General features: G+C 38.2%; 1 protein-coding gene and 1 long non-coding RNA gene across 2 annotated transcripts; one reads left to right on the top strand and one right to left on the bottom strand.

Moving 5' to 3' along the window:
* Nucleotides 1-1132: 1132 nt before the first annotated feature.
* Nucleotides 1133-3408, bottom strand: LOC102603539 (uncharacterized). The gene is made up of 3 exons (XR_367900.2): nucleotides 2344-3408; nucleotides 2122-2258; nucleotides 1133-1840 (listed from the first exon to the last, which is right to left on the bottom strand). It is a non-coding gene; the product is annotated as an uncharacterized lncRNA (long non-coding RNA).
* Nucleotides 3409-5009: 1601 nt separating this feature from the next.
* On the top strand, nucleotides 5010-6769 carry LOC107062060 (uncharacterized). The gene is made up of 4 exons (XM_015312276.1): nucleotides 5010-5408; nucleotides 5469-5658; nucleotides 5710-6180; nucleotides 6258-6769. Exons 1-4 carry the CDS (start codon nucleotides 5010-5012, stop codon nucleotides 6767-6769), a joined length of 1572 nt encoding a protein of 523 aa, XP_015167762.1.
* The last annotated feature ends 10186 nt before the right edge of the window (nucleotides 6770-16955 follow it).

The raw sequence follows: 16955 nt of genomic DNA, 5'->3' as shown, positions 1-16955 counted from the left end.
AGTATTCTTGGTTTATCATTAATCTGAATATTGAATTGGCTAAAAGATGTTGATTTGGAAGGAGATAGGCCAAAATAAAGGATGTTGCACCTGAGGAAAGTGAGGTAACTGGAGCATAAATATTTGGATTTACAAAATTCCTTTCAGTGAAAAGTTAGCTTACAAATCAGAAAAAGGGAAGTGGTTAAAAGTAAGAAGATAAAGAAACTGAATACCGAAATCAGAACTTCAAAATCCACCTTGCTTTCTGAATTAACTTTGTTTATATATTATATTATTCAACTTAATAAGAACCAGATTTCACTTGGGGAATTACATTGAGTATAATATTATTGTTGTTGTTGTGATTTGATAAGAATCTTTGCTAAACTAAAAATATTTTGACAAGAAAAGGCACAACAAATATTGTCTATAAGGTAATATTAGTAAGATACGACTAATTACATGATTGAACCTCATCAACTTGAAATAAATATATACATTATTACATTTAACTAATAAAATACTTCATTGACCATCTTTATAGGTTCTCGTGAATAAGAGATATATATGGTTATCCGCATTGAACATTCACAAAAGAATCTGCAATATTATTTTGTACAAAACTTATTATTCGAATCTTCGTTTAAATAAGAAATACTATTTACTATAACATATATTTTCTGAATTTGTAATCACGTGCAACGCACGTGTCGAAAAACTAGTAAGACGGGATCCTTAAAGCTAGTAAGACGGGATCCTTAAAGCGCTTGTATTGATAGGAAGAATTAAGTGATCTAGAGAGACATGATCCTTGATCTGGATATTATATTGTGAGTGAAACTTGATTTGGTTTGGTTTGATTTTTCTCTTTTCGATTTGAATTTTTTTGGTTCTATTATTTGGTGTTTTTCGGTTTCTCCCTTCTTCTTTTTTCTAGAATCTGAAACCAAAACAAGAAATCAATCAATATAAATATTAATCCAAAATTAAATTAAAAAAATTAATCCAAATTAGAATTTGATTCAAATTTAATGTAAATTATTAGCATGTATTTAAAAATATTTACTTAATAATAGTAATATTAATCAGTAATTATTTCATGCAAGTAAATATTTACACATAAAGCACCATTCAAATAAAAAATCTCTATAATATTGTTAGATCCCATTTTTCAATCCAACTCGTCCTATTTATATGGACAAAATATTTATCTTTGAAAATAGTGTTTCCTTCTCTCCTTTTCTAACGTCTCTTTTCCTATTTTCTTTATACATGTAAGTTGGTGAGAATGGAAAGATTTTTGGACTAGTTGATGGCTGATGGGATGTCATCTTTCTGACGCTACTGTACTTGGAAGACTTTTTGAGCTTTCTTTTTTTCAAGAGACCGTGTATGTAATTGTGTACATATATTTTCAAGAAAGATAAAAAACAAGACTCTGTATTTCCTTTACTCTTTCAAGAAAAAACTCTTCTTTCTTCTCTTCTTTGTACTTTTTCAACTTTGTCCTCTTTACGTCGCCGTCGCCGAAAACTGATTTTCTCTTCTTTCTTCTCTTCTCTATACTTTTTCAAGCTTTGTCCTCTTTATGTCGTCAGAAACTGATTTTCTCTTCTTTCTTCTCTTCTTTGTACTTTTTCAAGCTTTGTTCTCTTTACGTCGCCGAAAACTGATTTTCTCTTCTTTCTTCTCTTCTATGTACTTTTTCAAGCTTTGTGCTCTTTACGTCGTTGGAAACTGATTTTTTCTTCCCCAAATCTTTTCTCGGCTTCGGTCAAAGTGTCCGAATTGGATTGACCGAATTCGACACACACCCCGCACCCGCGCCCGCACTAGTGTCGCATCGAGACGGGTTCGCCTGCAAATATGAAGAGTCCGCGCAACATAGCTCTCATTAAGGAAATAAAGCATTTGCTCATCTCTTGGACAAGAAGTTACTATAGGAATTGTCACCAAATGCAAGCAATGAACAAATATCTACCAAATTGTAGGCCAATACCTTAGTCACCAAGGTAAAAACGATGAGATTTTAAAATTTACTTTAAAATCAACTGGTGGAAGATCCATTATCTCTACCAAAAGTACCAAGTCACGATAAGAAGTATGTCATAAGGTTCAATATGAGAACAGGAAGCAAACCTGGTGTTTATGCCGTTGACTTCTGTCCCTCAACTTTTCACAAACTAGTTTAAAATCGCATGTGACATTGAGCAAGTCCTCTGCATCTGGATGGAATTAGTAAAAGATGCTCTTTTCACTAATTCCCAACTTCAGATCTAAATGATACAAAATCAGTGGCAAATTGACATCATTGGCCGAAGGAGATCCTAGAGTTTAAGCATTGGCAAGAAAATATCAAACCTTTGAGAATTATCATTATAATCCATTTCATTTCTTGAGCATGTGTTTTCCTGATTAGATCAGACAGAATTGAAGTCTTCTCTGCTCTGATAAAACAATAAAATATACCTTCGTGAAGCGTAAGGATAACAAGCTAGGTGAATTGTAAATAATGGAGCAACAAAGTATCTGATCAAGTTCTTTCTAAAATAATGGTCACTAAAAGAAGCAACCGAACTCTACAACTGAAGTATTCATAATCTACAACTGAAGTATGCATTCCACAAGCTAGGCTTTAAGTTAACAATGCAACAAATGACAGATCTAAGGTTTAACAATACAACAAGTCTAGGTGTGGATAAGTAGCACCATGTCTGAAACTATGGTAACTGAAATGTTGAGCTCTTAGGTATCAGAAACATTTCATTAAAACAAAGAAGTTTAGTATAGAATATCACAAAGAGCAGAAAGATGGTCATGGCATTTCTTTTCATCTTTGTACAGTAGGTGATGGAAAGTTTCACTACTTCACATTTTTATCGCATTCTTCACTTCTCCAAGCCCTAGCACGACTATTCTCTATTCTTACACTCGTATATGGGTTCTTAATGAGATTCTACTCTAAAACATAGGGTTTTCAAGAAAACCCTTCTCAAGGGTTCAAATGAGGATTTGGGGGATCTTTAAAATTTGGGTTTTTCCTTTGGATCTATTAGAGCGATTAAGGTCCGTAAAACTAATTTCTATTTGTTCTCCCCAGGCAAGGTTTTTCAAATCTGATTAATCTTTTCAATAAGTGAATTCTGCCTTCAATTACACATGAAAGTGGTGAAGTGTTCATGTATTACATTCCGAGTGTCATGATATCCCTCCGTTATCCTTGAAATCTCATTACTTCATTTCCATGAGTTTCATTGTTTCCACTACTATGATAAAAAATAAATTTATGAGTTTCTTCATTGTTTCCACTACTATGATAAAAATTAAATTTATGAGTTTCTTCATTGTTTCCAACTTGGTATTATTTTATCCCATCTCCCAGGTGAGATGAATTAGTCCAATGATTATAATCCCAAGACTAGGGATAACTTAGACAGCGAACCAAACAACCCCTTAGATCAATAATCCCAAGTCCCAACACTATGGAGTGGTGCAAACTCCTAATTTACTAGGCGGAACTTTTCCCTTCCTGCTTAAACCATGCCATGGAAAAACCTTTGAAGTTTATGCAACTTCCCCGTAACACTGAGCAGAGCATGAAGCAATGACATAAAATATGTATACTAACGTGCTCTTGATTAACACTTCATTTCCCCCTTTTGTAAGTACCTATTTGCCAACTAGCAAGCCACTTCTCTACCCTTTCTATCACCGAGTTTCAAGTTGCTTGGTCCTTTGTAGATACTCCTAAGGGTAAGCCAAGATAAGTCATGGAAAGAGCCCCAACCTCACAATTTTTAACACATAAGTTAGGGCCTCAATATTCTTTTTTTTATGACAAGGGAACCCGCAGCCGCTACCCATTGGGTGCGCACAGGGTAAAACCCCCGCCTCTATGCAATAGCTTGCAAACCACATAGGAGAGGTAACCCGCACTAGGCAAGCGCAGTGCGATGAGCTCGACCCAAAAGGCGCCCTTGCTTTCGCTGGCAAGGGGTTTCGAACTTGAGACCTCCAACATGGAAGTCCCAAGCCCAAACCACTGGGCCACCCCGAAGGGTAGGTAGGGCCTCAATATTCTCTACCTTGCCAATGAGGAAGATCTCATATTTACTGAGGTTGATCTTTAGGCTGGAAATCACCCAGAAACCATGTCAACACTTGTTTCACGTAGATGAACTTAGTACTATCAAATGGGAAGTGGGAACGCAAAATCCCATCAAAGCCAACTCATTGGGTTTTTAAGGTCCTTGACTTTTGGGACATAGATTGCTCCGATAATTTTGGGACATAGACAGCTCTTATCATTCTTTTTTTGTTACACCATTTTACATTGTTCAATAGTGAGTTATCTTTTAATGAAAAACAAATTCACAACCAGATCCAATGAGTCAAATCTAAGATAGGATATCCAACGGTGTTATCACAAAAAGGGATGAATATCCATTAATCCCTTCACTAGGATATAGTTTTTCTTTCAATAATAGTAGTTGCGAAGGTCAACTTGCATGCACATTGACTAGTCTATCAGGTACTTGCTACCTCCTACATTCTACCCCTGCTTCTGCTCCTCCCCCTCCTACTCCTACTCCTACTCCTAAGTCTGCCCCTACTCCTACTCTACTCATAAGCATTCCCCTGCCCTTGATCCTGATACAATGCGTAGATGAGCGTAGATGATTAGGAATATTAAAAAGTAGTTACTACTGTTCATTAGTCACAAAAATAGTTATCACTGTTCATTGTTTGTTAGAGTTTGTTAGAGCAGTTATTTCATTAGATTGTAGCTTTAGCTTTCAATTCAACTCTATAAATAGAGATGTAATACAATTGTTAAGGCATTGAATGATACATTGATAATTCTTCTCTTCTCTCTTTTACTCTGTTCTTCTTAGCTTCTATCTCGGAATTGCCCTGATATAGCTATCTTCTTCTTCGAGGTTCAGCCTCTTAGTTGATATTATCCTTCCGATTACTGTTAATTGGATCAATTGGTATCAAAGTTGTTGGTCCTCGGCTAAGAAATCATGGTTGCTAGGGAAAAAAATCAAGACAAATCTTCAGAGGAAATGGAGGGAAAATTGTCTCAAATACAGGAACAATTGCAGAAGTTAATGGAATGTATGGTGAATATCAATGATAGAAATGTACAGACAGATAAGGAATTAATGGAGTTGAAGCAAGCCCTAGGAAATGCGAAACAGAAGGACAAGGAGATGGATCAAAATAGAGATGAATCATTTGTGGGTGGAAACAGAGAACAGGGGTTTTGCAATGCAGCTGGGAATTTCCAAAATTCTAATGGTAAATTTCTTACCCGATGTTCTAAACTTGATTTTCCTAGATTTTCGGGGTCGGATTTGAGGGCATGGTTATATAAGGTGGATCAGTTTTTTGCCATAGATGAAGTTCCATATGATCAGAGGGTGAGAGTAGCTTCTATCCATTTGGATGGTGAAGCTATTGCTTGGCATAGATCATACTAGAAGTCTAGGAACTCAGTTATAGACCCTTCTTGGTCTGAGTATGTGTTGGCTGTTAATGAAAGATTTGGGGAAGAATTTGAAGATTCCATGGAAGCACTTAAAAATCTACAACAAACTGAGGATGTTCTATATCAGGCTGAGTTTGATAGGTTATTGAATGGTGTTAATTTGTCAAACGAAAATGCTGAAGGTTAAAAATTGAGCTCAACAAGGCTGTTAGAATGCGCTTCCTACAAGTTAGCTAAGTTGCAGGAAGAGGTTTTTGATGCTCAGGCTAAGTCTTGGGGAATTAGAAATAGCAGGAATCAGAATGGTCTTCTCCCTACTCCATCTAGGTTTCAGGGTGTACAAAAACCTACTTTCTCTAGCATAACTATCAAGAAACCTTATGAACCTAATGCTAACAGGTTCAATAATGGTAATACTGGTAGAAGATTATTGACTGCTGCTGAGATGAATGAGAAAAGGGCTAAAAAACTATGCTTCTTGTGTGATGAGAAGTATATGCCTGGGCATGTTTGTAAATCCAAGAAACAATTATATTTGGTTGAAGTTCTGGAGGATGGGGAGGTAATCATGGAGGAAGATGTGTTAGAAGTGGATGAGTGCATGACAATTTCCTTACAAGCATTTACTGGAAGTACAGGGTATCAAACAATTAGAGTAACTGGATACCATGAAAAACAACCCTTACAGGTGCTTATTGATACAGGTAGTACTCATAATTTCATTAATGAGTCAATGGCAAGGAAGTTAGGTTGTAAGCTTTGCCTATACATGAGCAATCAGTTAGTGTGGCTGATGGTAGGAAGGTTCAAACTGCTGCAGTGTGTAAAAATCTGAAGTGGTTACTGCAGGGTACAACTTTTTCTTCTGATTTCCTACTACTACCATTAGGGAATGTTGACATAGTGCTGGGTGTGCAGTGGTTAAACACTTTGGGTAGGATTTTGTTTGATTTCAGAAATAGAACTATTGAGTTTGTGCATTTGGGGAGGAAACATGTTTTAAGGGGAGCCAGTAGCCAGATCAAGACCACCAAGACCCAATCCTTAAACAAAAAGAGTGTTGATTTAGTTCAGGTCTTTATGCTAACCTTGGTGACAGATGCAACCTCTAATGTGCAAAGCAACAGTATACAAGTAACTCAAGGTACTGATATTCATCCTACATTAACTGTTTTAATGGAACAGTACAAGTGCCTCTTTGATATGCCTAGTAGATTGCCCCCTTATAGAGGCATCTTTGATCACAAAATACCACTCATTGACTCAGCTACTCCTGTTAACAAAAGGCCTTAATGAAGAAAGATATTATTGAGAAGCAGGAAATGCTAGATCAAGGTGTGATACAACCTAGTTCTAGTCCCTATGCCTCACCTGTAGTCCTTGTTGGGAAGAAAGGATGGGAGTTGGAGGCTTTGTGTAGACTATAGAGATCTCAACAAACTGACAGTAAAGGACAAGTTTCCTATTCCTATCATTGAGGATTTGTTAGATGAACTAGGAGGAGCTGAAGTGTTTTCTAAGTATTGATCTTAGAGCTGGTTACCACCAATTAAGGATAAAGGAAACAAATATCTATAAGACAGCTTTTAAAACTCATGAAGGACATTATGAATTTCTGGTTATGCCATTTGGTCTTACAAATGCACCTTCTTCATTTCAGAGTCTTATGAATGTTGTATTTAAACCACTCCTCAGGAGGTCAGTACTGATTTTTTTTTATGATATATTGGTGTACAGCAAGGATATGTCAGCCCATGTGAACGAACCATTTACAAGTTGTGTTTGATTTGATGAAGCAACATCAGATGTTTGCCAAAGGTTCTAAGTGTGCTTTTGGGGTACCTGAGGTAGAGTACCTAGGTCATTTCATCAGTGCTAAAGGGGTAGCCACTGATCCTAAGAAGATTTCTGCAGTACATGCTTGGTCTGTCCCTACAAATATCAAACAACTGAGAGGGTTTCTTGGTTTTAACAGGATATTATAGGAGGTTCATTCTGAATTTTGGATCCATTGCTAAACCTCTCACTGAATTATTAAAGAAGGATAAGTTTGTGTAGAATGAGGGTGCTACTACAGCTTTTCATGTTCTCAAAAATGCACTAGTGACTGCACCTGTCTTAGCATTACCAGACTATGATAAACCATTCATAATTGAGACTGATGCAAGTGGTTCAGGAATTGGTGTTGTCTTGATGCAGCAAGGGCATCCAATTGCCTATATCAGTAAGTCATTGGCACCTAGACATCAGTCTATGTGTGTGTATGATAGAGAGCTATTAGCCATCATATTTGCAGTTACTAAGTGGTCTCATTACCTCTTAGAAAGACATTTCATTGTGAGAACTGATCAAAAGGCACTAAAACATCTCCTGGAACAAAGTATTCATACTGATTTTCAAGCTGCTGGTATTTCTAAATTGATGGCCTTTGATTTTACTATTGAGTTCAAGAAAGGGATTGACAATAAGGCTGTTGATGCATTGTCAAGAAATCAAAGTGCTGAGTTGTTGGCTATTTCACTCTTGACTCCTAATGATACACTTTTGGAGAGAATTAGCCTAACATGGACATCTGATGCTGAGTTGCAAGCTGTTATTCTTAAGTTACAGGCAAAGCCTTATAAATTCTATACCTGGATTGGTTCTCAACTAAGGTGGAAAGGCAGACTAGTAGGGTCTGATTTGTAGTTAAGACAATCCATTATTCAGTTGTGGCATTCAACACCACAAGGTGGTCATGCAGGTATGGATGCAACTATTAAGAGGCTACAATCCCTCTTCTACTGGAAGTCATTGGCAGCTGACATTAGGAATTTTATTCAGAAATGTGATATTTGTCAAAGGCATAAGTATGATACATCAGCTTACCCTGGACTGCTTCAACCATTACCTGTTCCTGATGGTGTATGGGTTGATATCAATCTAGATTTCATTGAAGGTCTTCCAAAGTCCAAAGGGAAGGATGTCATTTTAGTAGTGGTGGACAGATTCAGTAAGTCTGGTCACTTCATTGCTATTGCACATCCTTATACTGTTGAATCTGTAGCTCAGTGTTTTTTGGACAATGTTTTCAGATTGCATGGTATGCCAGCTTCTATAGTAAGTGACAGGGATCCCATTTTCTTGAGTTCTTTTTGGCAAGAGTTATTTACATTACAGGGGATCTTACTACATAAATCGACAGGATACCATCCTCAAACTGATGGTCAAACAGAGGTTCTTAACAGAACCTTAGAGACATATTTGAGATGTTTTTGTTCTGATAGTCCTCATACTTGGGCTACGCAACTACCACTTGCTGAATGGTGGTACAATACTACATACCACTCTACTTTGAAATGTACACCTTTTGAAGTTTTGTATGGTCAAAAACCACCAATACACTTGCCTTACTTAGCTGGTGAGTCTTCTAATGACATGGTTGATAGATCCCTAGAGGCTAGAGAGGCTGTGATAGCCCTGCTCAAGTTCCATTTAGCTAGAGCACAACAAAGCATGAGAGATAAAGCTAACAAACACAAGTCTGATAGGCAATTTATGGAAGGAGATTGGGTTTACTTGAAGTTGCAACCTTGCAGACAGATTTCAGTTGCTTCTAGGCCTTTCAACAAGCTTGATGCAAAGTATTTTGGTCCTTGGTACTTTCTAGAGTTGGTGCAGTAGCTTACAAGTTGCTTTTACCTGCTGATGTCCTTATTCATCCTATGTTTCATGTTTCTCAGCTTAAAAAGTGTTATGAGGTGCTTACAATCATTAATCATCCCCCTATTTTACATCTTTCAAGTCCTTATTGTCCCAGTCCTGAGTCGATATTGGAGAGACGGATGGTCAAAAAGGGTAATAAGGCTGTGTGTCAAGTCTTGGTTCAATGGTCTGGTTTGGATGCTTCTCAGGCTACTTGGGAGTTCCTGTATGAGTTGCAGCACAGGTTTCCTGCATTGCACCCTTGAGGACAAGGGTGGTTTCCATTGGTGGGTTTTGATACAATGCGTAGATGAGCGTAGATGATTAGGAATATTAAAAAGTAGTTACTACTGTTCATTAGTCACAAAAACAGTTATCACTGTTCATTGTTTGTTAGAGTTTGTTAGTAGCAGTTATTTCATTAGATTGTAGCTTTAGCTTTCAATTCAACTCTATAAATAGAGATGTAATACAATTCTTAAGGCATTGAATGATATATGATAATTCTTCTCTTCTCTTTTTACTCTGTTCTTCTTAGCTTCTATCTCGGAATTGCCCTGATATAGCTATCTTCTTCTTCGAGGTTCAGCCTCCTAGTTGATATTATCCTTTCGATTACTGTTAATTGGATCAGCTCCTGCTACTGCTACTGTTACTGTCTGTTGCTACTGCTACTGCTACCTCTTACAACCTCCTACTACTGCTACTACTACTATTGCTATTGTCCTCTGCTACCTCCTACAACTCCTGCAACTGCTACTACTATTGTTTGCCTAGTCCTTATCCCAATCCTAATTCTAAACCTACAACTACTACTACTACCTCCCGCTCTTACTCCTACTCCTACTCATAGCCTGCTACTGCTACCTCCAACAGCTCCTGCTACTACTACTACTGTCCCTTGCTACATCCTAAAGCTCCTGCTACTGCTACTGCCCCCTCCTACAACTCCTGCTACTTTTACTACTACTGTTTGCCTAATCCGAATCCTAATAATCCTACTACTCCAACTCCAACTGCTACCTCTTACAAAACCTGCTATTGTACCCTGCTACAACCTACAGCTCATGCTACTGCTATTGTCACCTACAGCTCCTGCTACTGCTACTGCTATTGTCCCCTACTACCAAATACATCTCCTTCTACTTCTATTGCTACTGTCCCCTACTACCAACTACAAATCTTCTACTGCTACCTCCTACAGCTCCTGCTACCGTTAGTATCCCCTACTACCACCTAAAGCTCCTGCTAGTGCTACTACTACTGTCCCATGCATTACTATTTGCTATCTCCTATAGCTCTTGCTACCTCCTACAACTTCTTCTAAGAGCTCTTGCTATTACTACCACATACTGCTATTGTCCCTGCTATCACCTACTGCTACTGTCCCCTGCTACTGCTACCTCTTACAACTCCTTCCACTGCTACCGTCCCGTTCTTACTCCTACAACTCTAACTAATGTTACTGCTATTGTCCCCTACTACAACTACCTCCTACAACTCATGCTACTACTACTACTACTGTTTGCCTAATATTAATCCTAATTCTAATCGTACTCCTACTCTTACTCCTACTTCTACTCCTACTCATAAGCCTTCTACTGCTACCTCCTACAGCTCCTACTACTGCTACTACTACCACTACTACTACTGTGCCTTGCTACCTCCTATAACTCATGCTAATGCTAATGCTACTGCTACTGCCCCTACTATTTTTGCCTGCCACAAGTTCTACTACTGCTTCTACTATTGTTTGCCTAATATGAATCCTAATACTCTTACTACTACCTTCCGCTCCCGCTCCTACTCCTACTCCTACTCCTACTCATAAGCATGCCATGCTCCTGCTATCTCCTATCTCCTACAGCTCCAGCTACTGCTATTGTCAGGCTACTGCTACTGTACCCTGCTACCACCTACAGTTCCTGCTCCTGCTATTGCTACTCCTACTTCTACCTGCTACTTCTACTTTCCCCTGCTACCAACTACAGCTCCAGCTATTGCTATTGCTACTGTCCCCTGCTACCACCAACAATTCCTGCTACTGCTACTTCTACCTGCTACTTTTACTTTCCCCTGCTACCAACTACAGCTCCTACTACTGCTATTGCTACTGTCCCCTGCTACCACCAACAATTCCTGCTACTGCTGCTGTCCTCTGCTAGTACTACCTGCTACCACCTAAAGCTCATGCTATTGTTAGTATCCCTACCTCCTACAACTCCTGCTACCATCTAAAGCTCCTGCTACTGTCCCCTGCTACCATCTAAAGCTCATTCTACTGCTATTACTACTATCCCTTACTACTACTATTGCTACTGCTACCTCCTACAACTCCTGCTACTGCTACTGTCCCTTGCTACCTCTTACAACTTCTGCTAACAGCTCCTGCTACTGCTACCACCTACTATTATTGTCCCTAATACTGCTACCTGCTACCACCTACTACTACTGGCCCCTGCTTTTGCTACCTCTTACAGCTCCTGCTACAGCTACTGCAATTGTTCTCTGCTTACCTCTTATAGCAGTGCTACTGTCCCCTACTACTGTTACCTCCTACAACTCCCTCTACTGCTACTATTACTGTTTGCCTAATCCTAATCCTACTCCTACTCCTACCTCCCGCTACTGCTCGTAGTCTTACTCCTACTCCTACTGATAAGCCTGCTACTGCTACATCCTATAGCTCCAGCTATTGTTGCTACTACTACTACTGCTACTATCCATTGCTACCTCCTAAAGCTCCTGCTACAACTACTGCTATTGTCCCCTACTACCACCTAAAGATCCTGCTACTACTACTACTCCCGCCCCTACTATTATTATTTGCTACCTCCTATAGCTCCTACTACTGCTACTATTGTCCCTTGCTACCTCCTCCAACTTCTGCTAATAGCTCCTGCTATTGCTACCACCTATTCCTATTGTCCTGCTACTGCTACCTGCCATCAGCTACCACTTACTGCTACCATCCCCTCCTACTTCTACCGTCCCTTGCTACTTAATCCTACTACTGCTACTATTGTCCCTTGCTACCTCCTTCAACTTCTGCTAATAGCTCCTGCTATTGCTACCACGGCGCACGACTCCATGGATAGTTTCATTCGAGATCGTGATGGAGGACATAGCTTACGATCACACCTATTGCTATTGTCCTGCTACTGCTACCTGCCACCAGCTACCACCTACTGCTACCATCCCCTCCTACTGCTACCGTCCCTTGCTACTTAATCCTACTGCTGCTACTATTGTCCCTTGCTACCTCCTCCAACTTCTGCTAATAGCTCCTGCTATTGCTACCACCTATTGCTATTGTCCTGCTACTGCTACCTGCCACCAACTACCACCTACTGCTACCATCCCCTCCTACTGCTACCGTCCCTTGCTACTTAATCCTACCTCCTAATCCTAATCCTAATTCTTAATCCTACCTCATGATCCTACCTCATGATCCTACCTCTTAATCCTACCTCATGATCCTACCTCTTAATCCTACCTCCTAATCCTACCTCCTAATCCTAATTCTAATCCTACCTCCTAATCCTAATCCTACCTCCTAATCCTACTCCTACTCCTACTCCTACTCCTAATCATAGTCCTAACCCTAATCCTAATCCTAATCCTAATCTGACTCCTAATCCTAATCCTAATCCTAATTCTAATCCGACTCCTAATCCTAATCCTAATGCTAAATTCTAGTCCTAATTCCTAATCCTACCTCCTAATCCTAAATCCTAAATCTTAACCCTAATCCTACCTCCTAATCCTAATCTTACCTCATAATTGTAATCCTACATCATAATCCTAAATCTTAACTCTAATATTAATCCTAATCCTAATCGTACCTCCTAATCCTAATCCTAATTTTACCTCATTATCCTAATTCTAATTCTAATCCTAATCGTAATCCTACCTCCTAATCTTATTTCTATTCCTAATCCGACATCCTAATCCTAATCCTAATTCCTGCTTACTCCTACTTCCTACCTCCTATCTACTTAGCGTGTGTTGTCACTTATTCAACTTATTTTTCCTACTTCTAGAACAGTTATTTTTCTTTATTTTAAGGAAAATGTTTTCCAAAAACATTTGACTTATCAAACATGAGAAAACTAGAAACCATATTATTTGGACCAAACACACTCATCCAAAAAAAATGGTAATCTATAGCAATGGAAATCATAAAGATAAAATATACACAAATACTAAACCTTCATCACCTGTTTTCACTTGAGGCCAAGTGATCAAGAAAGTCATTTAGTTCTTTAATTGTTAGCCCAGCAGAAGCCGTTCCATGTCTGCGTTGGAGGACCTATTCACAAGCAGTATTCCAATATAAGTTATTAATCCATATGTTTTTTTGAACAAGAGAAAAATTACCAGAAACATCAACATATTAATCTCAGAGGAACACAATAAAGTTGTAACTTAGCTAGTCATGAGAAAGGAAATAACGATGTAGTTTAATAGGTGTTGATTGTTGGACACATGCTGTTCCAAAAATAAGAATATTTATGAATAATGGAGCTAACATCAAATCGTAGTTCCTCGAGTTTCTAGCAAAGATCTTACAGACATTCAATCTCGAACAAGAAAGGAATGTTATGAATTGAACCACCCGCATAAATGAAAGCAGAAAAATAAAAATGGGGAAAATATGTTATAGTTGTATGAATCTAAAGTCAATAATTATTTTTAAATGTGAAAAGGACTTAAAGCGGCAAGCTCCTTAGAGCTTAAAGTGTGCACTTTTTTCAGATATGGAGTATCAATGTATATGAATTTAGTATTATAATAATTAAATTCTAATTTAAACAACTGATTTTAACACCCATTATTCGATAATATTGGTATCACTCCAGCTTTTCAAATTTGAGATTCAAAGAAAAATATTTTTCATCTTTTTTAGTTTGCAAGTCATTAGTTGAATGGCACATTAACTAACCTATGAAGTGTTAACCCATAGCATCATTTCTTTAAGCAACGAAGAGATGTCTTTCAATAATAACGCACATGTGTGAGGTAAAGTAACAAAGACAATTTACATGGGTATTTAATAGCAGGAACACCTTAGATCATTTTGTTGGTGAATAAACTTTTGCTTTCTCAGAGTTTTTGTGATACATGAATTATATTAATTTGTGTATTAGGAAAATTAATTTAACGATATACACATGTTAAAAGAAGTCCAATAAATACCTAGGCACTTTGGCTGTTAAGCAAGTTGAGTGAAATAAAGAAGAATCACCTCCTCTAATTGTCTTCAAGAGAAGTTGAGTGATTAAAGAGCACTCCTTCACCCCACCCCCCAAACCCTGGACCCCAAATGTTTAGCATTTTGAAACACATTTTCTATCAAAGCCTATTGCCTTAAATTACTTGTGAGAATTGAGAAACTAAGGCAAGGAGATCTTGTTGAAAGATTTTGAAAGAACTAAAAAACATGTCTTCATCAAATTCACGTCAGCAACATGTTCATGTATGCAGAGAGAACTACCAACCATGGGTAATGAAAATCAAAGTTTTTTTTCGATAAATAAAGGTTAGTGAAGATAAAAGCTTTAAGCTAAAATTTATGGGAGGTAACGGAGACGGGGGAAGTCACTTGAGTTGTCTAAGAATCTGATAGTTTGTCACCTCCAAATTCTAAAGCTAATAAAAAGAAAAGAGTTAAGGATCTAACACGTTTCAGATAGCAAGAGAGCCAAACTCTACTATCCAGCAATATAGAGAAGGGAATTCATGGAACATCATCCGTAGAATGAACATACCGGATTGGGAAATGGAAGAGTTGGTCAGCATACTAGCAACACTTCACAATGTTGCAGTTAACAGTGAAACACTAAACCAACTCAATTGGGGAGCAAAAGGGGATGGGAAGTTCTCAGTTATAGCAGCATTCAAGCTTCTAGGCCCACAAAATGCAATTACAACCACTGGCCTTGGAAGCTTATATGAAGATCAAGTTGCCCCCGAAGATTAGTTGCTTCAGCTGGATTGCACTTCATGGAGCTTGCCTGACCCAAGACGGTCTGGCCAGAAGGAAACTTCAAATGGCAAACAGATGTTATATGTGCATGAAGGAAGCAGAAACACACAAACCACCTATTTGCAGCAGATCCTATGGAGTATGTTTTTAGGTCTTATTGGTCACAAATGGGTCATGCCTCAGAATATCGATTATCAGGGATGTATAGATAAGCTAGAATTGCAAGAAGTTGATAGCACCATCAAGAGAATCTGGAAGATGATACCTGCAGCCATTTTTCGGAGTATCTGGAACGAAAGGAATAGAAGATGCTTTGATGGAATATCAACTACCTACAAATCTTGAAAAGGTTTATTCATGTATTTGTATAGTTGGGTTTATTTATCCCCTCTAGATTTCCCTGATTCATTTCTTAACTTTTGTCAGCTCTGGCTTTTTTAACTAACAATGTAAAGAGGAGAGCTGACCTTTTCCTACTTTGTTTTTGTAACTATGATGCATCTACTTGATGCATGCAATAGAACTAATTACTTCATTAAGAAAAGGCTCTAACACATATACATAATTCACTGTCAGAAGCAATTTTTGTAAAGAGTATGTCTTGCTTTTCTCTTAATGAAATATGAAAAGATTGGTAGACTTAATCAACGGTCAGATAGAATTAGAAATATTAATATTATCACTTTGAAGAGACAACTTGAAAAATTAAAATGGTCGATGGAGAGACGTAATACCCAAACAAGTTGATGAAACTTGCGAGTCAAATCCAAATATTAGGCAAGGATCTTTTGAAAGAAAGGATTGTCGAGAAAGTCCTCGATAGTTCGCCTAAAAATTTTGCATTGAAAATCTCTTCCTCGGAGGATTTTATGGATATTGCAAAGATGATTTTTTATTTTTTTTTATGACAAGGGAAACTCGCAGCTGCTACCCTTTGGATGTGAACAGGATAAAACCTCCGCTCCTATGCAATAGCTCGCAAACCACATAGGAGAGGTAACCCACACTAGGCAAGCCCGGTGCGACGAGCTCGACCCAGAAGGCAAACCCCTTGCTTTCGATGGCAAAGGGTTTCGAACTTGAGACCTCCAACATGGAAGTCCCAACCCAAACCACTGGGCCACCCCGAAGGGTAATAGCAAAGATGATTTTTGCAAAATTTATTAGTGCCCTTGAGGCACAAGAACAAAGAAGTATGAGGTATCATGGAATCGCTCATGAGCTAGATAAGTCAATAATATGATCAACCCAAGCTCTTCAAAAAAGGTAAAGCTTTTGGGAAAAAGGCAAAAGATACAAGAAGAAAAATGTATCTCACTCACAACCATTGAAAAAAAAAGGAAAGATCCCATCATCCACCCCCTTTGAAATGTAGATATTGCAAAAAAATCACCAAATGAAAAAGTTTGGTTTCTAGAAACAAAGGCTAATGATGGTGATTAAGAAGAAGAAGAGGAGGAGACAACATTGTTATTGGCACTCCAGGAGGAAGAAGTTTACTCAAGATTGAAATGCCGAAGAATGTTTTGTGAATTCCAACCACAAGATTTACGGTGTTCGAAAATGAGCTTTGCATTGGAAAGAAAAGGCCTTCTTAGATTTTTGTGATACAAGAATTATCTTAATTCATGTATCATGAAATTAATTATGTTTCAAAAAAAAAAATCCAGTTTCAAAAATGTATCATGAAATCAATTTAAGGATACATGTATTGTTTTGTCCATAAAGAGAAGAGCAAAAAGTAAACAATAAAATTAAGATATATGCACCCCCCCGCCCCCCGCCCCCCGTGCCTCGGGGACCCCG

Source organism: Solanum tuberosum, unplaced genomic scaffold (genome assembly GCF_000226075.1).
Source record: "Solanum tuberosum cultivar DM 1-3 516 R44 unplaced genomic scaffold, SolTub_3.0 scf00193, whole genome shotgun sequence".
Taxonomy (NCBI): Eukaryota; Viridiplantae; Streptophyta; class Magnoliopsida; order Solanales; family Solanaceae; genus Solanum; species Solanum tuberosum.
This window is presented reverse-complemented; position numbering and strand designations above follow the sequence as displayed.

Coding starts and splice junctions, on each gene's coding strand:
- LOC107062060 (XM_015312276.1), top strand. CDS start 5,010: ATGGTTGCTAGGGAAAAAAATCAAGACAAATCTTCAGAGGAAATGGAG. Junction 5,409..5,468: donor AAGTTCCATATGATCAGAGG/GTGAGAGTAGCT, acceptor AGATCATACTAG/AAGTCTAGGAACTCAGTTAT. Junction 6,181..6,257: donor ACAGGTGCTTATTGATACAG/GTAGTACTCATA, acceptor ATGAGCAATCAG/TTAGTGTGGCTGATGGTAGG.